The 27,993-nt window shown below is 39.7% G+C and overlaps 3 protein-coding genes across 7 annotated transcripts; all 3 read right to left on the bottom strand.

The window, feature by feature from the left end:
* Positions 1–2,456, bottom strand: LOC146506383 (UDP-glucuronosyltransferase 2A2-like). Its single transcript, XM_085178864.1, is given in 5 exon segments — positions 1–256; positions 723–810; positions 1,088–1,219; positions 1,363–1,511; positions 1,673–2,456. Coding segments are annotated over 5 exon segments (1,317 nt in total). The 5' UTR covers positions 2,388–2,456; the 3' UTR covers positions 1–23.
* A 3,926-nt stretch (positions 2,457–6,382) lies between these two features.
* Positions 6,383–12,219, bottom strand: tal2 (T-cell acute lymphocytic leukemia 2). Of its 2 annotated transcripts, none has more exons than XM_085178870.1 (2): positions 8,312–12,219; positions 6,383–7,729 (listed from the first exon to the last, which is right to left on the bottom strand). In XM_085178870.1, the coding sequence occupies exon 2, from the start codon at positions 7,713–7,715 to the stop codon at positions 7,377–7,379; it is 339 nt and encodes a 112-aa protein (XP_085034996.1). In that variant the 5' UTR covers positions 7,716–7,729; positions 8,312–12,219; the 3' UTR covers positions 6,383–7,376. The 2 variants fall into 2 exon arrangements, with proteins under 2 accessions (XP_085034996.1, XP_085034995.1); XM_085178869.1 differs by having other exon boundaries at positions 6,385–7,729; positions 8,306–12,219.
* A 112-nt stretch (positions 12,220–12,331) lies between these two features.
* shoc1 (shortage in chiasmata 1) lies at positions 12,332–26,656 on the bottom strand. Of its 4 annotated transcripts, XM_085178844.1 has the most exons (28): positions 26,432–26,654; positions 26,049–26,124; positions 25,846–25,975; positions 25,380–25,470; positions 25,130–25,299; positions 24,870–25,032; positions 24,673–24,787; positions 24,466–24,607; positions 24,267–24,371; positions 23,978–24,107; positions 23,630–23,724; positions 22,699–22,941; positions 21,786–22,208; positions 21,083–21,268; positions 20,480–20,674; positions 20,280–20,372; positions 19,694–19,875; positions 19,506–19,578; positions 19,276–19,339; positions 18,732–18,907; positions 18,548–18,647; positions 16,770–16,881; positions 15,908–16,029; positions 15,652–15,739; positions 15,333–15,464; positions 14,598–14,747; positions 13,514–14,222; positions 12,332–12,486 (listed from the first exon to the last, which is right to left on the bottom strand). In XM_085178844.1, coding segments are annotated over exons 1-28 (4,353 nt in total). In that variant the 5' UTR covers positions 26,434–26,654; the 3' UTR covers positions 12,332–12,400. The 4 variants fall into 4 exon arrangements, with proteins under 4 accessions (XP_085034970.1, XP_085034971.1, XP_085034973.1 ...); XM_085178845.1 differs by lacking the exon at positions 15,333–15,464 and having other exon boundaries at positions 26,432–26,656; XM_085178847.1 differs by lacking the exon at positions 21,083–21,268 and having other exon boundaries at positions 26,432–26,655.
* Between the last annotated feature and the right edge of the window lie 1,337 nt (positions 26,657–27,993).

The raw sequence follows: 27,993 nt of genomic DNA, 5'->3' as shown, positions 1-27,993 counted from the left end.
ACTTAATCCAAAGTGCAGATAGTTCAGAGAACTCCCGATTTGTCATTGATTACTGTGTTGATTGCGTCTCTAAGCGCTTCCGTTGTTATGAAGTTCAAATTGAGAATAACTGCAGCTCCTTTAGCCTTCATATGGACCATGTTGTCTGGCTGGTCACCGAACATTGGGATGCCCACCATGGGAACTCTGTGGTAGATGGCTTCGTAAATCCCATTTGTGCCTCCATGAGTGATGAAAGCTCTAGTTTTAGGGTGACCTAACACATGCCAAATAACCGTGTGACATTGAAAGTTAGTTTTTTACATTTGGACAACAGGAGAATTTTAATAATCCGGAACAGGGGATTTTAGCACTGTAGCACTCTATAGTGCAACAGAAGAAGAGAGAGAGAGAGAAAAAAAATCACAACCTAATCAACACAGCAGGTTTGCACAAGAAGTAATAAGTTATCAGGATAGTATGTCAGAAAATTCTCAGTCTTTAAATTGTTTCCTTGTGTTATAAAAAGTGCTCACAGCTTCCAAAAACACATTTAATGTTGACTGTTGTGAAATAAGCCTCAAGTGGCTTTAAGAATTAAAAGTAAGTAAAGGGTTTGAGAAACAAAAAAATAATTTGGTTGGCAGTGGTACTGTTAAACTTGCAATCTCTCTAGCATCTCATTTCACTAGTATAATTTCTGCCCAACCAAGCCCATATCCATGAGTACCAACATTACTTACCCAGGAGGTCATTCTGAGGTATCCAGTCATATATTCAAGTGTTGGCACCCAAAGTTGCTGGTTTTTCTCCCCTGTATCTCCACAGCACCTATAAATGGTAAAACATTTCTAAGCATACACTGTGTTGTTGGTGTACTGTGGTGTTTTTGTTGGTGTATCACAGTGTATCAAGTTGGTGACAAAGAATTTGCACACTCTGAATTTAAAAAAACAAACTTAAGTTGGCATGTTCCCACAAGGGAGGGGAACTTGAAACATCCAATCTGTAATGTCATTAATTAATGCAGTTATCTGAAACATGAAAAACTACTCCATACTGATTGATACCAAATTGATTACAGTTGGCACAAAGATTATCCTCTGACCTTTTGGGGGATCTGAGCAAGGCCTGAGGCTATCATGTTGGCCTTCTCCTTGGTGATGTTGTTGATCATGGATCCTAAAGTGAAGATCACAATGCCATCATCTCCAGAACTCTGCACAAATTCCTCCAGATCCTGTAACAAGTCGAATATTATCCCACTACCAACAGCCAGCTGTTTTTGCATTTTTGTTCAAAATTTTGATGGAGTCACTGGTCCTGGCAGGAATATTCTGTGATGTAATGATTAATTAGATGGTAATAGTTGAGTGTCCTTACCTCTGGTAAAGGTTTAGCAGGTCTGCAGTGGATCCCACCAACATATTTGAAGTTGGGGAGGAAAGGACGAGGGAATTCAAAATCCCAGTAAGTTCGAATTAACCAGATGTCTGCTTTACTCATCAACTCACAGGCACTGGTGGGAGTTCCTGTTGCAGTGCATGAGTAATGGACATCAATGTATCACCAATATTCAATGAAGACATATTTTCTTAATCAGATCTGATGAGATATAAAACACTGCATTTACAGTATTAGCAGATTTGAAATTATTATTTTTTTCATCAGTGCTTAGTGCCTATTTGCTCACCTTTGACATCAGAGTAATATCTGTCTACTTTTCCAAAAATGTGACTCATTGCGATGTCTTGGAGAGCGTAGAAGAGAAAGTTCCACACTCTCTCTGAGAAGTCCATCTTATCTGTGAGTTTGCTCATGGCACCGGGAACAAAGGATGGTGGAGCAGGCATCTGACCACAATGCCTCTCCCAGTTATAAGCTAAGGAGAAGCGAAAGGAGAAGACGAGCGGGATCCCCAAAATATCTGCCACCAAGTCACTGCCACGATAGATTGGATCAGCGAAGAGAAGGTCGTAATTTCCCTCTTTCAACTTCTTCATGACGACTTCTGATTTCACCACACCGTCCAAATACTGGATAGAAAACTGCATTTGAGTCTTGATTATTTCACTGAATCTGATGTAGATCTCCCAGTAGCTCATATAATCAATTTTGTGCATGGAGAATCGAAGGAATTCTTCTAAAAAATCTTGCAGGGCATCTTTTGAGAAAGAGACGTTGAAGGGCTCGTAGCGAAAGCGGGATGGCTCATTGGTGTTCATGTATAATGACGAGCTCGGGACCAGTACAGTCACCTGGTGTCCTCTGTCAACCAGTGTCTCCAGAACAGGCTTCATGTTTATCCAGTGGCTGCCATCAGTGTACCACACCAAAATATTCTCTCCGTTTGCACTCCATGTCGCACAAAGTACCAGCAGGATGCAGGCAGAGAGACGCAGATCCATGGTGTCTGAATGCCAGCAGGAAAACCAGCTGTGGTCTGATCCTTTTTTAAAAGTATATAAGAAAAGATGATTATTAAATAAATAAATCTGAACTCTGACTCACTTCTTTTTTATGAACCATGTCTTATTTCACCGTGCGTTAAAACGTAATAACCGTAAATTTGACAGTGCTGGAAAAAGTAAAACAAATAAATAGGAGAAATACACTAGGAAATGAAAAAAGTTTTCAGAGCACGAGTTTGTGGTTGTTAGTATAGTAGAGGTAGAGTGAATTGGACATTTCAGTGGAAATTTCAGTTATATAGGCTTATACATAACTCCCACAACTTATGTGGAACTTGAGTTAGTAATATGATTATTCATACTTCTGATCGCTTCCCTTTTTAAAAAAGCCTCCTGCGTCACATAAAGTCTCTGCACGGCCTTCTTCACTACTTACTGCTACATCTACGATGTAAATCTGGATTATGGAAGCTAGAGTTTTATATCTGACCTAGGAAAATGTTGCATCGGTGCATCCCTAGCTTAAAACTAGTGGTTAGTTCCAGCATCTCTGCAAGTTTGTGTGTTCTTTGTCTTTGTTATTTTTGTCTGGCATGTTAGGTGGTTTAGTGACTCCAAATTGACCCCATCATTGCCTGTGACCTGTCCAGGTTACATCCTGCCTCTCTCCAAACGTCAGTTGGGGGACGGTCCAGGCTACCAACACAACAAGTAGTTAAGAAAATAGGTAAAGTTTTAGCTCTCCAAGAACTAACTCAGATCCTTATTTTATTATGTTTGAGTTTCAACTGGTTTTTGACCAAATACTTTCTGATCTGACAATATTCACTTGTGCCTCGAGTCCATATTTGGATAAGAGGCACGTGTGCATGTCAACATGATACACTACAACGATGAATTTTATACCATTAGCACTTAGCTGAAAGTACTACAGTGTATAACTACACGTCTCCCAACATTTTAAAGACTCGCAGTAGAAAGATATCCAGGAGCAGAAAGAGGCAGCTGATTTCAGAAACCTGCTGAGGCCAGAAGGGTCGCAAGAGTTGTCAGCCACGCCTTCAGGAATCGTTGTTGTTCTTGGGAAACGTCACCGCTGACTGTTTGGGCGTGTAAATCTTAACTCTGGGTACTTTGTCCCCCTCATTAACATTGTAGATTCCTTTTGACGCTGGATTCAGGAGCGTCTGGAAAAACAATAAGCATTTGAATATTGGATTCAATGCCCTGCTGAGGCAGTCACTGGCCATTCAGTGTGCGAGTGTGTACTGTTTTCAACCTTAGACCTCCCCTGGTGTTGCAGTGGATGTGTGAGAGTGAGTGATCAATGAGTGATTAACCAGCAGAATCACTGAGCCCCTAACTGTGCTTTCGCCTTCATATTTAATTTTCTCTGGAACTCAACAATCTACCATTTCCTGTTTGCATTCCTACTGCTTCCACTTCTTCCTTCCTTGCTCTGTCTTCCCACCACAGGGTAAGGGGTTACAGCGCAATGCTTTTTGAAGTAGACATTTGCATAATCAGATTAGGATGTGTGATTGTCAGTGGGCTCCCCCATCAGAGGGTGCTCCAGAGGAGAGAGGGTGCTGTCCAGCCCAACAATGGAAGACTCCCCTCCTCTCACTATCCAACCAGCCCTGCACCTGCATCCCACCCAGCCACCCACCCGTGCTGCAGGTCGGCAGCTTCGCAATTCTATGCTTGGACTCGGAAGGGTAAGAGAGAGAGCGAGAGGAAGGTGCAGGGGGAGGAGGAGGGGTTCGAGTGCGTGATGGGAGTGGGAGGGCAGGGGTTGAGCTGAGATATTTAAACATGCAGAGTGTGAATTGGCTTTAAGGGGATAAAGAGCTCAGGGCCTATCGGTTGGCACCCAACTCCAGAAATTCTTTTTCATGGGCGCCTCAGCCGAGAGAGCGAGGGGCTGCCTGCACTGATCTGGCCCATTGTGATAACGGATTCAGACAGTGTGCTAGACGCTGATAAGGAAATGTGCTCTCAATAGACGATTGCCCACATACTTGGGAGAGAATAGTCAATCAGGCAAATATACTTGGTGGAGGGAATGAGAAGCGTACAGATTTGTTATTATTTCTCAGTGCATGGTTTCATAATCCTTGTGGAAAGTTGAGGTCAGAGTTATGCTCACACTGCTTAGGCGTTTTCTGTAAATAAGGTGGTTCAACAAAATGCTTTTTCACAGCCTTACAGCCTGTACGGAAAAGGCTTCACACGCCTTCCTCCAGTGTCAGATGACTGAATTATGAAACATCATGATGACTTTCACCAAAAAGTTCAGTCCCCTGTTATTTTAATCTTTTTGCATTTTACCAGAAAGTTGCTCAATTTTCTGTTAAATTGCTCAAGCAGTAAACACTTCCTAAATTCATGTTATAGATGAGCCATACTGCTTGGTTGAAATATTTGTCATTCTGCCTCTACCATAGAATTCATTTAGTATTACTGCAGCATCACAAAGAGTCACCTGTCACTTCCCACAGGCCTGCAGTCACTGTGTCCAGCTGCCCTCTGCTCCGTTTACACACCATTAGCCGGAGTTTAACAGCCGGGGTGAAAGCGCCTAAAACCGACTCAGTGTTTACTCTGCAGCTCAGTTAGTTGCTGCCTCTTGCCTGAAAACGGGGCCCATTTTCTGTAGTCACAATAGGCGATTAGACATGTAAATGTCTGACCTCAGTTTAACCGGCTGCCAAACAAGAAGACTGTTGATATTGTAGCTAGAGGTGAAAGAAATAATCCATTAATAGGTTTGCTGACTGAAAATTGATCCGCAGCTATTCTGATAATTAAAAAAAGGCCTAATTATTTATTGGCAGCAGTAAAAATAAGGGCTGCTAAATACCTTATGAAGCAACAGAGTGATGCTGTCCTTTAAAAAATAAGAGAGAGAGCAAGAGCGGCATTTGCACTCTGGTCATCTCGACAGTGTTTGACTCCAGAGCGACCTCTGACCTCAGGGGTTGCAAGTTAAGCGGTCACATTGAGCACTCATCCCTCAGGCCTCTGGTCAGTAGACAGAGAGCAGAGGTCAGTTTTGTGTCCACACGGTCATCACGGGCGCTGCTGAAAGCAAATGTCTCTGGGCTTACTGAGCAAGAACAAAGAGCAGCAGATTTGCTCTTAATTTCCCATCAGCTGTGTTTCTGACATAGTGTGAAACAACTTAACTATTCCACTCCACATGTCACTATTTACTGTGCGTTGTATGAGTTTATTCCATTCACAGCAACTCTGAAAAGGCAACTTATATTGTAAAAAACTATATATCTATCTATATGAAATTATATATATTTATTGGTTATTGTTAATTATAGGTTATTTTGGGTTTTTTGAGTGTTTGGGTGTCTATTTTTTATGTATTTTTTATTTATTTATTTTTTACCTCAACCCACAAATTGACCTTTTTGTAGGAGTGTCCACTTTACTGCTTCCTCTACCAGTTTAGAATAGTGATTACCAAGCAGGGTTACAAATATCCCAGAGATTACTTAATATTAGCATGACTAAAACAAAAAAAGGAAACAAAATGTAAAAACAAAAATTACTGATAGCTAAAAGAAGTGCATAAATAATTTAAACACGGAGGGTGGATGGGTGAAACAACTAGCTTTGAAAATAAAACTGTTGGATAAAAAAAAAGCTAAAGTTTGAAATGGCAAAGTAAATTTGTTAAAAGATGGTGTTTATTATCTAAAAGTATGCAATGAAATTTTTGGTTAGCTGCATTGATACACACCTGGGGAAAGATGGGTAGAAGTGTCGATAATCTTTGTAACTCCTCTGAGCAGTTCATTTGTTGCATTATCTGAATAAACTTAAATTTCAGTGGTCACACAGACGACGCTACAATTTAAAAACTACTTTTCAACCAGGATTGTTGCTTTTACTGAACTATCCTGAAAGATTAGATTTCATATCAGCACCTGGAGCAAATGTCAGACTGAAACTATAGTCCAGATCCCCTTTTCTATAATAGGTTAAAATGATAAAATGTATCTATGTCTATGTGATTCAATATTTGCTTACTGGGGGCTTTGAAACACTTTAGTGAAACAATTACTCATACTTAACAATTCATAAGGTAACAAATCATTTATTAAATAAATAGTTCAAATAAATAACATACCTTATATTCACAAACAAACCAAAATAACTTACAAAAGAGGTATCAGAAGATCATCGGCACACTCTTAACAGGAGACAATCAACTTATTATTATTATTATTATTATCATCTTTGGCTATATGACATGCGTATTGTACAAAAAATCACCAAGTGAAAACACAGCGAAGAGATTTGTGTACAATTACTGAAAGAAGATTGTCAGTTTTGCCAAAATCCAACCTGACTAGTAACAAATACTGACGCTGTTGTGTGAAAGGGATGAGAAAAGGGGGGGGAGGCTTTCTTAGGATTGATTTTTGTGAAGTGGTATAACCTTGATAATTGAAAAGAAAGGTCACATGTAGTCTTCTCTCAGAGGACGGGGTTGCATGTCGACTAGTGGGGAAAAAGTGCCCTTGGTTATTTTGAGATTATTTGCAGTCTTGGCTGAACCATTATCTATTCAAATTCCTTATTCAATCTTTTGCTCGGAATGAGAAATTCCTTAATCCCTTCCATTTTTCCTCGTTGGCAAAACACCCCGATACTGCAAAACTAAATTAGTTCAAGGCGTGCCGGCAACAAGGAATATTAACATAAAGACACGAGAGGAATAGTACACCCAGGTTTTTACACACCCATGCAGAACACAAATCAATTTCACCTGCAAATTATATTTCATAACTTCAACACAGAGACGGTGCTCACTTTTCAGCCACGTTTGACTATCACACACACTCTGCCCTGAAGGCAGACACACAACAGTCTTTACAGAGGACCAGATCAGAGCAGAAACCCTGGGAAGAAAGAAAGGGTCCAAAAGTTCACTCCAGAGTTGCTTCTGTTAGATGAGCTGCGGCTCTACCAGGCCTCAGAGCTGTCACAGCTGGATCCGGGCGACGGAGCCTCCGTGTCACTGGTCAGGGCCCAGGGGTGAGGAGGGGAGTGCAGCTGCTCCATGTTGCCTCTGAGAAAGGTGAGCAGGGCGGTGGGGGAGTGGCCGGCCGGCTGGCCGCTCTGGCTCTCCAGCAGCTGGACTAGGAAGTTGATGTAGCGCATGGCCAGGCGCAGGATCTCGTTCTTGCTCAGCTTCTTCTCCGGAGGATGGGTGGGGATGAGCTTGCGGAGCTCAGCAAAGGCAGTGTTGACGTTGTGCTGGCGCCAGCGCTCCCTCGTGTTGGTGAACACCTTTCTGGTCATGGTGCTGAGCTCAGCTGCAACAAGTGACACAATGTTAGGCCACTCAATTCAAGACATGAGAGTAATTTGTGTTTATTTTGAGTTTTTGATTCCAAACTCAATGCAAAACAGAAAAAATGGATATAAAAGCTTTAAAATAAATAAAGAAATCATCAGCGCTGGGGAGTGATAGGAGGAAGGTGGAGGCACCAGGAGCATGGTGAAATTTGCAAACTGTTTTAAACCCCACAAAAGCATTTATCATAATTGATTCATTTGCTACCTATTTCTGAAATACGCAGCTTTTGTGTTTTTCTTCATATTTAAAGGCATATTCAAGAGTTTTTTTTTGGCTGGCACAAGTGACACATCAAGTTCTTCTGCAGTGTTTACCATTTGAAAGTGATGAAGCCTTTAAATCATTAACAGGTGGTATTTTAAGCTACATTAGAATCTATTTATTAAACTTCTTTAGCACTTAATATTTTGATAACAAATATCTGCAGCTATCAACTATAAATTACAGCACATTAAATATCTACTATGCTACTATAAGTGGAAACATTGCCTCGGAGGAGGGAAAATCCTGGAGAATGAAGTAAATGTCTCACCTGTACCTGTGTGTGGGAAATGTGCAGAAATCTCAGAGGCAGAGGTTCCTTTGTCATCGACGTGTCCTGGAGACCAGTGTGAAGGTCCACTTAGACGCGTCTCCTCATGCTCACTGAGCTCCTAGTGAGGAGAGGAGAGAGCCAGAGAGAAGGAGGGAGGGATGAGAGTGCCGAGTGCTCGCATCCCACATTTTTATAGCAGCGCAAGCTCCATTGTCTGACGTGTGCTGTCGTGGAGCCGCTGCGTGCATTGTGTGAGGTTGGTGTGATTGTTAAAACACGTAACTCCTCCTTTTTCTGTCACTTGGAACAAGTGTGTGTGTTTGTGTGTTTATGATGCTGCTGTGTTTAAATGATTTGTCTTTTTTTGTAGGGGGCCTTTCTGCAGCTTTTATGATTTAACAGCTCTTTAAATGACTATTTGTGCTGCTTTTATGATTCATTGCTCATTTAATCCTTGAAGGTTAGCGCTAAAGGTGACAAATAAATTCCTATTGAAGTGAAACTGAGACGTTCATCTCTCTGATCCTTCTCTTACTGCTGTGGACACTTATTCCTTTCTGCTTCTCTGACATTAGGCATGGACAACCCACCGTCCCCTCCACCGAGGAAAAGACCTTGATATCAGTGGCTGCTCTGCTTTGAATCCGGCCTGATTGGGCCACAAAAGGTAAAAATACCATATCCAGATTGACAGTCGGACAATATGGGTTTTGTTATGACTACGGTAATCTTGTTGAGCCATTCCAAGGGGCCACACATAAATTAGAGAGGAAACACGGAGAGCACAGCGTCTAACTCACCTCTCTGCAGCCACTCCTCACTCCCCCATCTCACCCCCTTCCTCTGCCTCCCACTTTCAACCTCCGTTCAGACAGAAAAACACATCTAGTTTAACCAATTGTCACTGTTCTTTTTACACCCTTCAAGTGTTGTTTCAAAGACGCAGCCTTCCATAAAAGTCTCTGTGTGGAGTAGGAATTTACATAATCCGATTAGGGGCCGGGATTAGCCCCGGGCCTGGAGAACAGGCCCGATGGGGGCCGTTTTCTGAATCGGGCATTCATGAGACCCCGCTGCACGTCCAAGAGGCTGCACCTGCAGGCCAGGCGCCGCTGCTCGCTGCCTCTGTCCAGCCTCCACTCCAGGTCTGCAGACTCACTTCTCTGTGTGGTGGTTTGATGGCGGAGTGTACCTGCTTCATCATCATCATCTGGGAGCAGAATGAGGGCAAACTCGTAAATTAAATTCAACTGAATGAAGCAGCATCTTGTGTTTTTTCAGGGGGTTCTGCAGAGAAAATCTAAGCCAGAAGTCACTGCAGAATTCCTATATAAACAAATGTTGTAAATGGTAAATGGCCTGTATTTGTATAGCGTCTCACTACCCCCTAAGGACCCCAAACACTGGATCTTTTTTTAGGAGTAGACCAAATTGCATTACTTCTTCCTACACTGTTACAACACAGCCAAAGTTCGGAGAAATTACATTAAATTAAGTCTGAGCTGTTTGGATACTTGCTATTTTTAACTTTGTATACTAGTATATATAACGTAATACGTCCTGCTGATGCCGTCGTTCAAACAGCTGACAAAAACCACATAATCAGGCATTTTATTTTTGGAGTTTGTCCCTTGCAAGTTGATGCACTGGACAAAAAATGTTCCTTTTAATTTTACCCGAGCACCATCTCATTTCAACAGTTGGTATCATGTGAGGGGTTTTCATCAGAAGTGTAAAACAAAGCAAACTTTAAGCAGCCTTGTTGATTGGGGCTTAGTTTTGCTTAGCCTTAAATACATTTTTGTTAATCATCAGGAGGCATATAGTGGTAAACTTTATCATTTTTTATCAACTAAGGCAACACAGAAGGTTCACATTCAATCGGGCTCAGTCTACCTGGAAAGGTCCATTTTTGTGGGACAACACCCTGAAAACTGAAGACTGGAACCACATTTTGTACGGATGGACATTCATGTAGCATTTTGGTTATCCTCTACAGCACCATCACTAGTTTAAACAATTTAAATTGCTCAATACAAGCTAACATTCATACAATGTTAGCTTATACAATTATAATTTTAGCACAACTGTGACACCGTGTGTGCAGTGGATTGCTAAGTCAATGATTCAAGGTTTGTCAAAGTGTGACTTGACTTGAACTGACACATGACTAAATTGTTATCTTGATGATCACTGACTAACCAGTTATTATTACATGAACTGTTTCCAGGAGGCACTTTTTTAATAAAAAAAAAAAAAAGAAGAAAAATCCTAATCTTAAATTCACTTTATTTTCAAATGTATTTGCCTTAAAAAAATAATGTTATAAGAACCCTGTGCAAAAATCAGCACCAGCTTTTTAGATTGTTTTTTTTTTTTTTTTTTAAATCAGGGTAAGAACAGGAATCCCAGAATATAATGAAAATGGTAATAAACCTTATATATTAAAACTAGAACCAGGCGAAAAACTAGAAGATAAATCTACATTTGGATTATCAAATACCAACATATTACTTATACTTCAGAAAATTTTATTCTTACCATGCGAATCCTTATTTGTTAATTTGTTTCATGGCGCTTGTGTCATTTTCCTTTTACTCAGCATTTTGAGGTGCTGCTTTTTGTGCCCAAAAGCTCCCCTTTATCTGTAATCACTATCCAACTATAAAGGTGCTTCTGCTGGGGCTCCAGCTCTTCTTTAAAAGAGAAAACTCACAGGTGACTCTTAATTGCAGGCTGTGATTAAAGATAACAGTGTGACCTTTACAGCTGAAGCCAAAATAGGAGCCAGACTAAAGGATGCTTTGGTTTAAACAGCCTGCTCCTTCCCACAATATCTCTCCTGTCCCATTCAGTGCAGGGCTCCCGTGTAGTCAGGGACCATTACTGCACCATTAGGCTACTGTTTGCCTCGCCTTCATAGGGGGACTCCTTTGACCACCCTGCTGACTGCTTTTGTTCCAGTGCCATTAAAAAAACAAACCATTTCTCTCTTTGTTTGTCCACTGCTTCTAAGCAGGCAGCAGCCAGGGAGACGGACACGTAGAGAGAGGGACACATTTAAAAAAAAGAAAGCGGTGGGTTATTGATGGTGGTAGTCAGTGCTTGATATGGCTGTCCAGAGGCAGGGAGGCTTGGAGTCGATGTCCCTGGGGTCGTCTTTGTCTGGGGATCATTCCTGAGGGAGCTGGCTTCACTCTGCTGGCTCGTGAAGATAAGCACTCTCTCCACATGCTGAGAGAGCACGATAAGGGGATTGCTTCACTAAATTATATATATAAAAAAAGAAGCCCCGCCATTGGAGCTGCTAAAAAGAGACTTTATCAGGTTAACTGGGAAACACCCTCCATCCCATTCCTCCAGCCATAAATCACAATTTGTTTTTCCTCAATTGAGCATGCTCAGTATGGGGAGGGGGCACAGCAAACATGTGCAGATAATTATAATTATGCTTAATCTTATTTTGTAAGAAGAACCTGCCAACACCTTCTCCTTGTTACTTAGCAGTATTTAAACATATAATCATTTATAACACATTATAATGTAGTTGTAAGCAGATTTAAGGCGTTAATCAATTTAAAATGCTACCATGTTATTAGTACTATTCATTGTCTGTTTCTATACCAGCCTGGGAAACTTCAGGGACACTTACAAAAAAAATCATCAAACAAATTTTGAATTTTGATAAATTACAAATAGATAACTAAAATTAAATTATAAATAGAAAAGGAGCAGCGTGCCCTGTAAAACAGCTTAAAATAGCTAATACTATAATATGAAAAAGTGCAAAGCAAATTTATACAATAAACAATATTTTAGATTGAAATAATACAAAAATCATATGATATTGCTTTGAACTTTAATAAAATTAACTGTTCCTCCTTTTTTAAACATTAACAGTATTTTTGGTGACAAAAAAGGAATTCAGAAAATCACAATTGCTTATAAACATTTAAAATGTAGACTTTTAGGTGAAAAACTAAAAATGTAATCTGAGAAGAAAAAAAAAACCCCACTGCAAACTATGCCATGACTGAACTTTTAATGTTTTAATGCATTTTAATATTTTTTTATTCCTCCTCCGATTCTTTTCTAAAACAATTTAAGCCTCGTCTGTCCATCACCTCTGCCGGGCACCCTCTCATAGCTCAGCCTTCCCTTCTTCGATGGTGACAACACTGCAAATGTCAAAAAAACCACAACCAAAAAATAAAGTAAGAACAAATGGGCTATGTTAGCACCTAAACTTTTACCTGCGAAATAAGAAAAAGGAGACTATAATGTGCATTTCCAACCACAAACTCTGTTCAGGATCATTTTCTCGTGCAGCTCTGAACATGGGATCTATAAATTAGATCACCCAACACAACTCCTGTTATGCGCACTTATACTTGTTTGCTGGTTCTCGTGTGACTATTCAACTAAATTTTTAATTATAAGATGTAGATAAAGGACCTGTGAGGAAAATCGAGAGAGTTAAAATTGCTGAATGTTTTTTCTCAGAGACTTGGGGATGTCACAGCAGAACTCCACGCTGACAGTCTCACCGGGAGTAGCACGGCATCATGAACGTTGCCATAGTTCGTCATGATTTAGAGGGGTCTTGTTTTTCTGTATATAGTGGACTTTTTTTGTTGTTGCTTTAGTTGTATTTACATATTAAAAATTTAAAAAAAGGGGAAAAAAAGGTTAAAAAAAGATTCTGAGCATGCTCCTAGTCTTGCTCCTCACCTGATGTGCTGTCTTCAGGCTTGGAAACTATTGACTCTTGAAGTAAAAGTGACTCAGCTCACATCACCAGCATAAAATTCAAGTTAGTATGCCAGACAATAAAAGTTGTTTGTTCTCTGTGCAAGTTTGAGGACCATGGTGTAGAATGCACAATGTACTTTATACTTTGTTGCATTTTCCTGTCATTGTAAATCTTGTGAATGGTCAACTATACAAACTACATCCGCTTTCAAAGTAAAAGCTCCACCTTTTTGAAACAACTTTTACTCTGAAGGCAAATGGTCTCCATTTGCGGCTTGTGTGGCATTTTTCAGTTTTACTGCTGCTCAGAGAGATTTTGATGAGTATTTACAGACATAGACATCTTCCACAAAAACTACAGGGAACCATGGCAACGTATGTATAGTATCAAAGGTTGTGTCAACAGCTAGTATTGTGCTAGAGACCTGAACAGCTTCTATTTCTATTTTTCACCTGATCCAATCAAGCCTGCAGCCTCTCTGTTCCTCTTCCTCTCCTGTCCTGCCCAGTATCTGGAGCCGTAGTTGGCTGAAAGTGATGTCATCCCTCCACCAACGTGATCATGACCCCACAGGATACCTGTAGGTGTGCTAAGACTGTAGGTGATGTGCTGACTGGGAGGATTAAAGTCCTTGTAGAGTGTAGGGTATGTGGACGTTTGGGGGCTGGCTGGCTGCTGCAGGTTGGTACTGTAACTGAAGGTAGAGTCCAGTTTGAGTGGGCTGTCAGCAGGGTGTGAAGAAGAGGTGTAATCGTTTAGCGGAGTCTTGTGTGTCCACTCATTGACTGATCTTTCAACAACCCTCCCCACTGCTCCAGCTATGCTCCTCCAGCCAGAGATCTTCCCATCCTCTCTCCATGGATCATTGATGTTCCAACTTCCCTGGAAACAAACATCTGAACTGCCAAAAGTATCACTCAGGTCAAGTTTGAAATCTGAGTTGCCATCCTCGAATATTGGGTAGAAGCTCTCCTGTGGAGTCTCGAACAGGAAGCTGGTGTTCTGGTTGCTACAGAGAAGGTCTGGATGGGGGGACTTCATGCATTCATAATCCCCAGTGTGAGTCTGTGAGCTGCTTTGTTGGCTTGTCTCAGTGGTCAAAGTTTGACGGTCTTTTGGATCTGCTGCCAGTGGATACAGGGAGGTCGTGTCACTGAAGAGCTAAACTCGGAAGAGAAGGGGGGGAAAAAAATTAAATTAAATTTCTTAACAACTCGGTTTATTTATGTATTTATTTTCTAAATATTTTTGGGGACTTTTTCAGCTTTATTTGATAGACACAGTGAAGAAAGGACAGGAACGCGGGGGCAGAGAGAGGGGAAGACATGCGGCAAAGGGCTGCGGGTCGGACTCAAACCCGGGCCGGCTGCTCTTAGCCGTATGGCATATGGTCACCTGCTCAACGCATTGAGCTAAACCGGCGCCCAGAACTCTGTTTATTTTTATTTGTAATTTGTACTTTCCCTTCTGTCTAAAGTAATAAGCTTTTGTAAAACAAGTGTTCCAAATACAAACATATTTACAGCACATGATCACCTTTAGCACTTTATGTGGCACCTCAGGAAGCAGCTCCTTCAGCTGACACAATGAGGCCCCCAGGAGCCACTCAAAGGATGGCACTCTGCTCAGCATCAGCTGTCCAACCAGGGGGTTAATGCAAGGGAACTGTGACAAACATGCTTCTTCCTGGAGGAAGCAAATGGGAAAAAAAAGAAATGCAATCAATGACAAAACATGTAATAGATTTTGATTCATAAAAAAATAAAAAAATAAAATCACACAGCAGACATAAGACAGTTGTAAAAGGTGCATTTAGTTTTTGTCTCTTTGAAACTTCACACCCATTTATGGAATAATTTCTGTTTCAAACCTATGAGGTCCTGACTGGTCTCTCAGTATAAGTAGTTAATGAAAAAACATTCTGTTTACTGTGAATTTCTGTCTATGTAGATGGCATTTTCCCCTGATTTATCAGTATTAATTATCACAGTTAATAATAAAAGATCTTGGTCTCCAACCACTGTTTTCTGCAATGTGACTACAGAAATACAAAAACAAATCTGCACAGAACCTGCATTTTCTAACTGTATGCTGTCCAGTTATCACTCTTGATCACAACTGGACCAGCTTATAATTAACCATAGATAAAAATGTATCCACATGCTCTTAAGAATAGAGTCAAAACACTGCTTTAATTCATCAGTGAAAATAGCGCAATTTATTCTTGACCTTTCTGTATGAATAGCTTTGATTTGGGGATATGAGTTTCACCTGTGAGGGCATCACAGTCAGCCAGTCTCTGTTCAAGAAGCTGACAGGGTCTCTGTCACTGGACATCAGGCTGTGGAAGCAGATCTGACTGATGGACTTTGCTATTTCCAATACATCTGACACTAACAGCACCTGCAAGACGATGTACAGAAATGCCTGTATCCTACTGTTGTTTATTCTTTTTTATTACATTTGGTCTTTTTGTTTAAAATATTGGTGAAACGTCTTCAATATCCTGAAAGGATAATAATTTGACTTGAATGAAGATGATAATGATAATAATGATCTGTTACAGAGAGGGGCACCACTTATGTTCTACCTTCACATCCAAATCCTCAGACTTCATTCTCAATAGCACCAGAGATGAATAGACTAGCACCAAGTTGCTGAAGGCCTCACTGGAAAATCTGCACACACACAAAATCAAGCCTTCTCATACACTGCTACTGTTTAGGGGAGATAAATAAGGACCCTTTTGGAAGACAAAATCATCAGGTTTTAGGGTCAATACTTGGTTCAAAGTTAAATACACTCTCAAAGTGAGGGTGTAGGGTTAAGTATATGTGGACACCCACCTTCCTCCCTGACTTTCTGGACAATGAAGGATGAGCCAGCAGCAGCTGTACTGAAGAGAGAGAGCAGTCAGCCTCATCACCACTCCCTCACTGGCTCGCTCTTGACATAGTTCATCCTGCTCCTAAACACACACACACACACACACACACACACACAGTCAACAAAAGTATGTGTGTTTTTCTTTAAGTAGTTGCAGAGTTTATTGGTCAGCATTTCCACTTAAGAGACTCATTAGAGCATTGGGACTAAACGCAGAGGAAATCCACCCCCATAACAAGTCTAACTGTGTATATTGTCTTTATGAGGACTGATTGGACTGAAATGAAAGTTACATAATGCTTCAAAATAACTGCCCAGAAGTGTATCAAGATGGTCGTCAAGTGGTGAGAGTAGGATCTAAAACAAATTGGCTAAAACCAAGATGTTTAAAAAGCTGAAACCATAAAACTAAGTATGGAAGCAGACTTTTATCACTGATTTTGTCTGTAAGTCAAAAAATTTGAGTTATGCATGTTGAAATTTCAACTTAAAAACTCAAAATTTTGAGTTCTCTCAAAAACTTCATCAAAATAACCCACCAGTTTAAATTCCATGTACATTTTTTTCAGCATTAAAAAAAAGCTTCCATACCTAAGTGAAACACGTTACCAGTTCCCTGAAAAACACTGTCAGACATCGGATTTTTATTTTATCACAGACACATTTACAAACCATGAAGAGCCTGAGATGTGTAAAGAAAAATGTTTCCTTTCCCACATTCGCGGAGTGTACTGTTATTAGATGTGCTTTAAAATTTACAGCTACCACCGTATTACGTGAAGTTTCCTCACAAAGATGAAGTGTTTATGTGTTTCCTGATACCTGAATGACGATGGCGGTGCTTTCATCCACTGTGATGAGAGTGTAATTGTGGATCCCTCCGAGCCTCTTCAGGGAGGGACAGTGGCTCCTCTCCAGCACCATCACATTAAACCTGTGACAGACATGTTTCATCAAATGATCAAACGGTGCTTGTCAGGACTGGGAGGTCAGGTAAAATTGCTAATAAAAAAAAAAAAAATAGCCTTTGCTGTCTGAAGGTCAGGAAAGTGCAAGGCAGAGGCAGCATATTGATTGATTGATTTTTAGCTGTCAAGAGTTATAATTATCTGTTAAAATGTCAAAAGTGACGTCAGCAGAACTAGAAAATAAGTTTCCTCCATCCATGATATGAGTAAACTCTGTGATGACTACGACAGCACTCAGACTGCTGGCTTACTTACAAGGATATTTAAAAGTACAATTGGAGGCAGAGTCTTCATTTTTCTGTGGGGCCAGCTCCTATTTTCAAGATTAGGCTTAAAGCCTTCCTTTTTATAAAGCATATAGTTATAGGCTTGATCAGGTGACTCTGAGTCCTCCTTTAACCCTTTAAAACTGGTCGGAGTGGGCACGCTCCGTTTTGCGTAACTATTCTTCAATCCCTGTAGAACCAGAAGCACGTAAGCTAGTGCAATATTTTTTTTTGCATATGAAACCGGAGGAGTTGTACTTACATCTTATGCCATCAGCTTGCCCTAGGTCACGGTTTCCTTCCACATATAGCTTTGCAAAAATTGCATAAAAAGCACTTGTAGCAACAAAAACATAATATTCCAGAAACACACTTTGCCGATCTGATCAGCTGTTCAAAACACTTTCTACGTTGGAATAGACGTCAGCGCGAACTACCGCATGTCCGCCATTACCTGCCCGAAACCAGAAGTGACGTCATTTTTGCTGAAAATGTAGGGTTTTTTGTTTTTTTTACCTTCGGGGCCTTACGAGCCTATACTGGTGTTAAAGTCATGTTTGACTTTATGCTTTTCTGAATAGTTTCTGGGATGCTTAGAACTCAAATTGCACTGCTGGAAATAGTTTATTTTGATAAACATGTTGTTTTTTTGAAAATTTGGATTATAATATTTATTTTTCGTTTTTCCTGCAGTATATAAAAATTGGTGTATTTCAAAAATAAAACTATGAAGACACTCAAATTAAATTTCCTGTTGTTGGAAACTATTTTTTTGTATTTACAGTTGTGAGGGATAAACCTCTTAAATTTCTTTAACCAGTAATATATGTAAAAAACCAAAAACAATTTTCAATTTTTTTGTAGTTTATTGCATTTTTTTGCAATTTATGTAGTTACTATGGACTTAATGCATACATATTATTAAAATTTGGGCTATAACGGTTGTATTGATGAATAGCAACTTGAAATGCTCTCAAAAATGGCACTACTACATGTAGAAATATAAAGATAAGCTCTGGTGGACTTGGTTCTATGGTAGGTCTTAAAGGGTTAATTACCCTGCAATGGATTTAGGCTGATGGGGCTTTGCCATGATCCACTGTTCCTTTTTCATTCATGCGCTTACATACTACTCTGCATTAACTGTTATTAAATTCTGGCTGTAGTTTTCTGTTTAACTTTAAATTAAAACTTCTTATATTAGATTATGTGATATGTAACCTGATGTTAGTTATTTTTACTATTTTTTAATCTCAGCTACTCAGATGTAAAACATTTAAAAATTATTCTGATGTAAAGGCTGGTCATAATACTCGATACTTGAACACAGTTGTTTTTACTTGTCTGGATGAGGAGGAAAACTCACTCTGACTCGAGCGTTTGCAGTAGCAGCGGATAGTTAATAAGTCCCTCCGTCACAAACAACACATATGGCATGTTGTCCTCCAGGCACCACAAGATATTCTCTTTAGGGAAACAAGCACATTTAAAAGCATTTAAGCGAAAATATCAACAATAATATGAATACGTGGAATTTGGTGGCAGCTGACCTGCATCAGAGACGGTGGTGTTGAACGTTAGGTGGTTGATGCTCCTCTCCCTACAGATTGCAGACCATGGAGACTGGCCCGGATGGTCATACTCCACGACTAGAGAGAAACAGGTCCAGGGGAAGTCGGGGCCAATATCCTGTTCATACACCACCACGCACACACTATCATGCATGCTGTAAACAGGATAGAAGTGTGACAACAACGTGTTTACTTATACGCAAGACAGTGTGATGAATGGCTCCTAAACTGAAAATATAGCTATGAGATGTATACATTTTGCTATTGCCAAAATATAAAATAATAAAATAGATATTATTTACCATTTGAAACTGAAAATACCCTTTTCAAATCTTTCAGAAACAATAGAATAAAATAAAGAATGTATGTTAATTTAAAAAAAATAACTTGGAAAGCAGGGGATGGGACCTCAAGCACAGCTTTATTGTGTCTCTACAATATCATGTAATTATATATGACTTCATATCTCTATATACCAATGTATCACACAGGCCTAGATGAATGAACTATGATACACTTTTACCTGCTGACTACACTTGCACCATTGAGCTTTATCTTGTCCTGCTCTGGACAAACTGCAGTCGTGCCTCAAACAACAACAAAAAAACACAAATATAATTAACTCTACGACACAATGACAGTCACCTGTTTGTCTTATTTCTGCATGTTTTGCAGCATTTAATTTTTCTTTGAATATTTTTTAGTTTAATAACCTTTGACTGAAATGACTGAAATGATCAGTGAGCTGCTTACCTGTCACCTGGTTCAAGCTGTTGATTATTGTTGATCTGCTGCTATCACAGTGAACTGATACGATAACAAGAATCTGCACAAAGGTAAATAATCAACTCTTATCAAGTGTTTTTCACATAAAGATTTATGACTTTAACTAATATCATATTTAGCTTATAGAAGTATATGATTGATTACACAATACTGACTTTATCTGTAGTGTTCTGTCCTTTACTGCTGTTCAGCCACTCAGCCACCCGGTGCTGGAGCTCCTGCAGTTTGAGGCTGGACTCCTGATTTTTCTGACTGAGGTAGAGGATGATGTGCAGCCTCTTCAGCAGCTGCTGCAGACTCTGCTCTGCACATCCCTTAGCTGCCTTTGTCAGGTACTCTGTTGTCCAGGAACAGCAGGTTAAAAATCTCACAATATGGCATCTGTTTGGTTAAAACCTCAGTGTAGACACTGAAACTAAAGTTAAGATTTTGGAAATTCCAGCTTCCACATGATTACATAATTTCTATCGTACTGTTTTAGAATATTTACAGGGGATATTTCTGTATCTTGCCCAGGTTCTCTCCTACTGGCTCGACAAAGTCATTACTTATATGAAAGTAAAAACAATATCATATTACATTATAATAAAAATAGCACAATTATGAAATTTACTTTCAGTTAACTGTTTGAATTTTTAATTTATTTCAGTTAGATTTTTCCCACCTTTACAACTGCAGCATTTTGAACTAACTTAATAAACTTTAAAGGTTGGCTGCTTGTGTGACAGTAGTTCATCTCACCCAAACCCGTACTGAGGTCGCACTTCAGCAGCAGCTCCTTAAATGTCACCAGCACATGAATCAGAGCTGCAAGGTTGAAAAGCGCTTCCTGATCTGCAACACAGTGGGAGAGGGAGTAGATAATTTACTTCTGTCAAATCTAGGTTTAATACATTAATACAACAACATGCAAATTAAAACATTAACATGGCATTTCCTACCTTTGATCAGTTCTGCAGTCTGTGCAGGGACCCTGCAGAGTGCTCTCTCCTGTTGTTTGAGAAGGAAGTGAGTTTGGTCTGGTGCCAGGCTGCTGAAGTCTCCACACCCTGGGAAGTTGAGCCCCAGCTGTCTGGCAGAGCTCAGACAAGGCTGAGCGAAGGCCAGCAGCTCACAGTAGGCTCGCTGCTGGCTGTCTGCACAGGGTTTAAAACACTAATTTAAAACACCATCTGAACCACCATGCTTTCCAAACAGACCCTACTACAGTCTGGCCAATGAGAAATGCACTCAAGCAGTCTGACTCCCAAACTTTGCTCGCCCCCCATGTGGTCCCTCCTGTCAAGGCCTCTCTCTTTTTGTCATATTTTTCAAGTAACCTATATTGGAAATTCTGTTTTTGGTCTGTGACCCCAATATTTTTAGTAGCCCCATTAGGGCCACCCCTATGAAAAAATTATGGAGGTGCCTGGCTTTCAGGTCTCCATATAATTGCTGCTAATGATACATTTGTAAAAGTGTGGAATTACTTGACTGAAACTCAAATGTGAAAGTAAGGTGTGGATATTTGTTACTTTACTTCACTCTGATAACTTGTGTCGCACCTGTAGGTTTGATCTTAACTACTTGGCCGTCCTGTCTTTGCTGTGATTTTCCACTGAGTTGACCCATCCACTGATTAGCAGGTTCTTCCTCTCTGTTTGAATTTCCTGGCCTCACGTCCAGTGTTTGACTCTGCACTGGAGAAGGCTGCAGCTCTGATAATAGTGCTTGGTGGTTCACCTCACGTGCTGATAAATAAAAGGATGAGCTTAGGTAAAACATGTTTTCCTTAGGCTAAATTAGTTTTTACAGGCGTGCATCTGGAGTCATAGCAAGAAAGTTAAGGTCAAGGGTAAATTTATTGGATCTGTTGAGGTTTTTAACTATTAAAAAAATAATCAGCTTACCTGAGAGCTTTAGAGCCTTCTTAGAAACAATGCCCTCTTTATGTGAGTTGGATGAGCAGAAGTTTATAAACTTATCGGGATTAAAAGATTAGCTGAAGACATTATAATGATTACTGAGGAATCTAACATGAAGAATCTAAGAGCTTTACAGTGCATTCATGCGTTTTGTTTTCTTTTGTGGGAAGTGTAGGGATCTGTGGCTACACACAGTTTTCCTGTGGAAACTTTGGTTATAATACTTCATTTACATTTTTCACATAATAGATACAAACATTCTGTTAAGTTCAGAAGAAAAGTTTGAAAATAAAGCTGCAAAAGCATAAATCACCTTCAAGAACAGATAGTAAGGATAGTGTACCTGCAGTGCTGCCTGAGCTCTGAGGTGATGCAGAAACAGGAGCGATCTGCTGAGACCTAAGCATCATGAAGGTGGCCAGGGGGTCAAGGTCCAGCTCTGGTGGATTTCTTGCCAATAGCAAACCTCTGTCATCATCTCTAGTATTCAGTGTGGAGGCGACAGCCTCCCCAGAAATGTTCGCACTCAGCTCCATCTGACAGTCATGTCCTTGTCTGATGTCTTTTTTATGAGCTGAAGACCAGCTTGCAACTTCTGAAAACTTCTTGCCATCAATATCATATTTGGTGCTGATGACAGGAGCTGATTTTACATCTTTATTCACTGTGTTGAACGCAGGCATCTGGGAGGCATTCGGAGATGAATCAACAGTGGTTTTCTTTTGCAGAAGAGTTTCAGCTGTGGTGCTCAATAGAAAGGAGTCGACTGAAACCAGAATAGAAGGAAAATTGACGAGATTTGATGATACTGAATATAAATAATTTTTGCACTTCAACTAAAAAAACCCAAAACACCTGAAACAATTTAACCTGGTTTTGACTGGCATTTTAGCATTTAAACCAGCTGCAGGTGAGCTGCTAAAAAACAGTGATGGACAAAAACTATCATGCAAACCACTGGCATAGAATCCTTTCAGGATACTAGATGAGATATTTCGGGCATGTTTAGCCAGCAAACACCCAAGCAGACCCAGTACATGTGGAGACATTATGTCTCTCATTTTGGTGTGTCCTTAAAAGAGATGGAGGAGGTGGCTGGGGAGAGTGAAGTCTGGGTATCTATACTCAGACTGCTGCTTCCAAGAAATGGATGCGGAAAAGTGTCAGTAAACCGATAGCTTAGCAATTAATTACCTACATATGTTTAATACAGCTACACATGGACTCATGCACATCTAAAAACCAAAAGCACTCACCCTCCACATGTTCAGGTGGCAGTTTACTTAAGTCTTCTCCAGTTTCATCTTTGATGGAGGGAAGATCAGACTTCATACTCTCTGTGAAGTCGCAGCAGCACAAAGATAACTGAGGGACTCCCGTCTCCATCTCGGACTGCAGTTTGTCAGCAGCGCTTATGAAACTTTCTTTCTCTAGTTTGATAACTTTTAAGGCTTCCCACAGAGGCTGGAAGTCAACAGCTGGTTCATACATTTGAGGCTCTGTAGGAAATACAGCAATTTAGTGACACAGTTCAGAGATTTCTGTGTTCAGTACGTCTGTAAATGTGATAGATTAGAAACAAAAAACAAAACAAAACAAAAAAATCTCACTTCAAGTCCAATCATGACACAAAAACATGCACCCCAGAGTTTCCATGATAGCAACATTCATTTGAATTGACTTTCTCTGCATGGTAAAGAGTCACATTTTGTCAACCCCTGTCCCTAGATTGTGATACATTAAGTTTTAAGTCTCTACATCCAATTTGAGACTCCATTTAGAGCTGCAAACCCATCAGAAATGTTTAAGCAGATGGGTGGTTGAAGACCAAGATGTTTTGGGGCCACAGTGACATCTGGTGGTCTCCAAAAACATCAGCCTTTTAACTATTGATGCCAAAGCACTGCAGCACCTCAGTGAGTTTTAAAGTCCTCTTAGTCAGAAGTGCTGCAGCAGATTCACCCCAAATTTTGCATAATAAAAAAAAAAAAGTGTACTCATATGATTTAAACTTAATGGCTTTTGTTCCCCCTGCTGATTCCCTCAAAGTCACTTTAGCAAAACTGTCACAGTGAACAAAGCGGTTTCTAAAGAGCCAGTGGAGGCTTTGGTACTTTTCCACTGTTAATCAGTGTTGAGTATTTAATGTGGAAAATTTGTGGAGTCTTCCTTTAATTACAAAATTACCTGACAACAGAAAGCCCACCACAAAGTTCAGGTGCTTCTCTGCCTTCCAAAGTACCGCCTTCATCTCTTTCTGAGCTCTCGGCGACACCAAAGATCTAGATGAAAATCATTATTGTTTCAAAAGCTTCTCCAATTACCATAAAATGGGAATCACTCATATTTTTCATCATGCTGTAGCAGTTTATAAGAATTTATATCTTAATATAAATGTTAATCCAGATGACATCTCTATGTGTGCATCATGTTTGTTCAGTTAATGTGAAATCAGTGAAAATAAACAAACAAACAAACAAACAAAAAACCTATCAGAGAACTGTTTAGTTAGCAGCTCGACCTGACATTACTCACATTCTGCAAGAAGAAGACATCTCTTCCTTCTTGAGCTCAGAGGTGGACAGACAGATGTCAGTCTGACCTTTCAGGGGAGTCGGGGTGACAGTCAACTCCAGCTCCATTTCAGTGGGAAGCACCGCACATCCTTAAAGACACAGTAAACTAAAACTTACATTGAAAGAGAATTAGACACCTCAAACAATCGAAGAGACATGGTGTGCCTGATGTAGCCTCTGTACATTTCTCTATTATTGGATGAAAAGTATAACCAACAAGTTACAGTTTTTATCCAAGCTCTCTGTACCTGCAAAATCTGACTCAATCAGGCCTCCATTCATCTTGGTTTCTTCACTGGCTTCATCTGGTACATCAAACTTGGAAATATCCACTGAAGGATTTGAAAGGGAAGCTGACGAAAAGTCAAATATATCAGTTTATCTTTGAATAGTGTTTCTAAAATTTTTTTTTCTCATTTCATCTTAAAGGATTTTGGTCTTTGTCACCTTTTTGAAGCACATCTAGGACTGGAATCTCCTCGTCCATCAGCTCAGTGGAAACATTCACATGACTGCAGATGCTTGAAAACCTTGTGAACTTTTCTGTGCTTAGCTGAAGAGTCTCCACTACAGCAGGCAACAGCAGCAACTACAGAGGAAAAACTATTAACAATAAACTGAGCAAATAATCTCATGTTTATGAGGATTAGTTACCTCTCCGTTCATGAGTGGCTGTTTAACAAACTCCTCTTGAATGTCTACGCATGTCTGAACATTAGTGGTGTCCACATCTGCCGGTTTTTCATAAGATGCACAGTGCTTGAAACAGCTACAATCCAACAGGTTTAACATGATGGTTAGTGGGGCCATAAACACACAAAGGTTGTTCATTTGCAGGTTTTAAAATGCACCTGAACATGTTGTCTTCTGAGATGGGATTTCCTGATGAGCTCAGCAGCGGGTCAGCTACAGGAAGCATCCTCAATCTGGACAACTTGACTCTCAGTGTAGGCAAATGTCTCTTAAACTCTGCCAGGTGATCGACTGGAATGAGCTCTTCTGGCAAGAAGAGGTCTTTCACAGAACACAAACATGTTTTATAAGCATCTAATCTTCTTTCCTTAAGAAGATTAGAATTACAACTTTATTGTAGTATACAGAAATGGTTCACCTTCACTCTTATCCGTGATCTCGTCAGGTGTCTGCTTAAAAAACGATTCCTGACATGGACCGTCAGTCTGTGAGTCTTTTAAAAGGGGAACATACAAATCTTCATCTAAATCCTGAAGTGAGTCGGGATTAGAGCTGGGTATCACCTCCACCTCATCTTTCACATCAAATCTGAAAAGTAACAAGTATTTATGATATCTCTCCACAAATACAAAATTCAGTGAATGGATTGTGTTTTTAAAAGGGAGAACCTTTCTGTTGAATTTACTGGTGGATTTTTTTCTCTCAGATTATCAAGGAGAGAGCCACCGACATTAAGTCTGCAAGTGGAGATCACCTGTCCTGTCAAGGAAATAATTATATAAGCAAATTAACTCATATGGCAGGCATGTGAAAATTACCTGTATCATCAACACACTATTACTGTTTTTTTATGATTGCTTAAGTACTTTCAAAATCACTTTAGTAATTTACAGTTTGATTTATTACAAAGCCAAAGAGTCATGCTGACAGATTTCTTTCATTAACTATAGCAGCATTTCTTTATCATATATAAAAACTGAAATGTACTATTGAAGTTGCACATCTTTTTCTTATATTAGGATTAAATATGCAGTCAAACTTCTTTGCACTAACAGAAATGAGATTTTCACTAGTCTGGTCCACTTACATCTCTGCTCTACAAACTGAAGTTGTTGTTCTTTTTAAAAAAAATACCTCTGACCCACGGTTTCCTGTAGGTGTCTTCAAGCAGCTTTCCACTATGTGGATAGAGGTCACTGGCACTTGTCAGGTAAGGTGTTGGCAGAGCCAGCAGGTTCATCATGACTTTCAGACTGGTGCTGGCCTGAAATAAACACACAAAGAATCAGAACAACAAGCTTTTAGAGAAATACTCCGGGTAAAACGAACAAGCTCACCTCAAAAACATAGTCAAGAGCTTTATATCTGATAGCAGGGAAGACTTCCGTCTGGGGAGAGTTGTCCTTTTCTGGCCTGTGCACACAAAGAAGCGGAGTTACAGGTAACATGTCTGTACCTCAGTATCTTACATCACACCAACTAACTTAGTCTCTCGCTATAAACAAATATATTTATGTAAACGGATAAAAATAACTTTCACATGGAAATCTTTCAGGTTTATTAGCTTGCTTAGCTAGCAAGTATCGTACTATAGCTAGGTAAGGTAACTTTTTATTTTTATTTTTACACATTTTAACTCTAAATTTAAAGGTTTAAATGTGGAAAGCTGACAAGAAAATGTAAATAAGAGCACTGTGTGTTTCAATAACAGCAAACTTACATAATGTAATTAAGTTTTAGTGTTGCGCGGCTGTAGTGTCCAAGATTGTTTATTCAGGATGCATTAACAGGTCACCAAAAGGTGAAACCATCACGCATGCGCTCTGAGGCATATGACCAGTAAAGCTAGGATCTGCCTTTGAAAAAAAATATTTGGATAACCTAAAAAAATGAGAAAACCTAAAATATTTCTGGGACCCCAACAAGCTCTTTGTAAATCCTGGAAAAGCCTCCACTGAAGTTATGGACCCATGGACACAAATATTTAATGGACGCTGGCCAACGTTTTTTTCTGTGGTTGTGTGGCTGGCAATGTAATACCTAACATAGGCCATCAGAGGCGCTAGAATAAATGTTTTTGGTCTGGTAAGGAACTCGTTTCTGCAGTATAATGGTCCACGAGTCCTTCCTTTCTTCTTGGTGACGAAGCATTTCTATGTCAGGATGTCACCAGATTTCAGTTTGGGTCAGTGCCTACAGGTCTCATTATGGCAGAAACACACATTTATGTGTCAAAACGCCCCTTTAAATTCCCCCATAGACTGAACAAAATAAATGGTAAATTTAAAAGTCATACATTATTTATTCCTGTATAAAGCCAGTCCACCACGGATAACATCAACTAAGATGTTGACTATGGACTGATTTTAATCACTTAAATCACAGATAACCATAAATAAAGCTCACTGTAATACATATTTCTTAGCTATTTATTCATTATTTTCCCGACACAGTATTTGTGTTAATGTGCCATGTTGTGGCACAATACAAATTGTTTCTATATTAAATATGGAAAAACTGGGTTGCAATTTCCCATACAAATCGACACAATAATAGTTATAGTGTAATAATGAACTAAATGGCTTCTGTGTTTTCTGCTTTTCAATTGCATGGACACTCTACTTTTCACCACAGGAGGGCGCTCTTCACCAGCAACAACATTCAAGGAAGTACATTTACCAAGCCAATTCTTCTATATGCCTACAAGATATGGGCCCTCCGTTTTTCAGTTTCCAAACATGTGATGATTTTCAATCTTACAGAAAAGAAAAGAAAGAGAAGAAAAGAAAAGAAAATGAAACAAACAGCGAGGTGTTTCCATCCTCTCTATTATCTTTCCCCTCATTAGAAAAAATGGGTGTGGACAGTTTTATCTTTGTGTTGTCTCTTCTGTGACCCTGTAATTCTTCTGTGTATCCTGATTGGATGAACTAAAAGTTATTAAACACTTAAAGGTCTATGTCTGGAGTTCACTAGTTTCTCATCAAGGTGACAAAATACCAGCATGCTTTACAGGCTTCGCTTTAAGACAGCAGATTCTGCCGATGTGTGCTTTCTCACAGGAGTGATAACATACAGAAAATTCACACTGACATGAAACTGCACTAAATGTGAGCTGGAGTTTGTCTCGATTTCTGGATTACCGCCTCAGGTATTCACAGAATAAACTGAATGTTCCTCCATGATGTAAAACATACAATAAACAGATTAATATAAACAACCTTAATATAAGGCACAAGTATTTATATAATTTCTAGTTAGAATCAACTGTATTATAATTAT

The sequence above is a fragment of the Neolamprologus multifasciatus genome, chromosome 12 (assembly GCF_963576455.1).
Source record: "Neolamprologus multifasciatus chromosome 12, fNeoMul1.2, whole genome shotgun sequence".
NCBI classification, from domain to species: domain Eukaryota; kingdom Metazoa; phylum Chordata; class Actinopteri; order Cichliformes; family Cichlidae; genus Neolamprologus; species Neolamprologus multifasciatus.
Note: the sequence above shows the minus strand (reverse complement) of the source record. Positions and strands in the feature narration are given on the sequence as shown.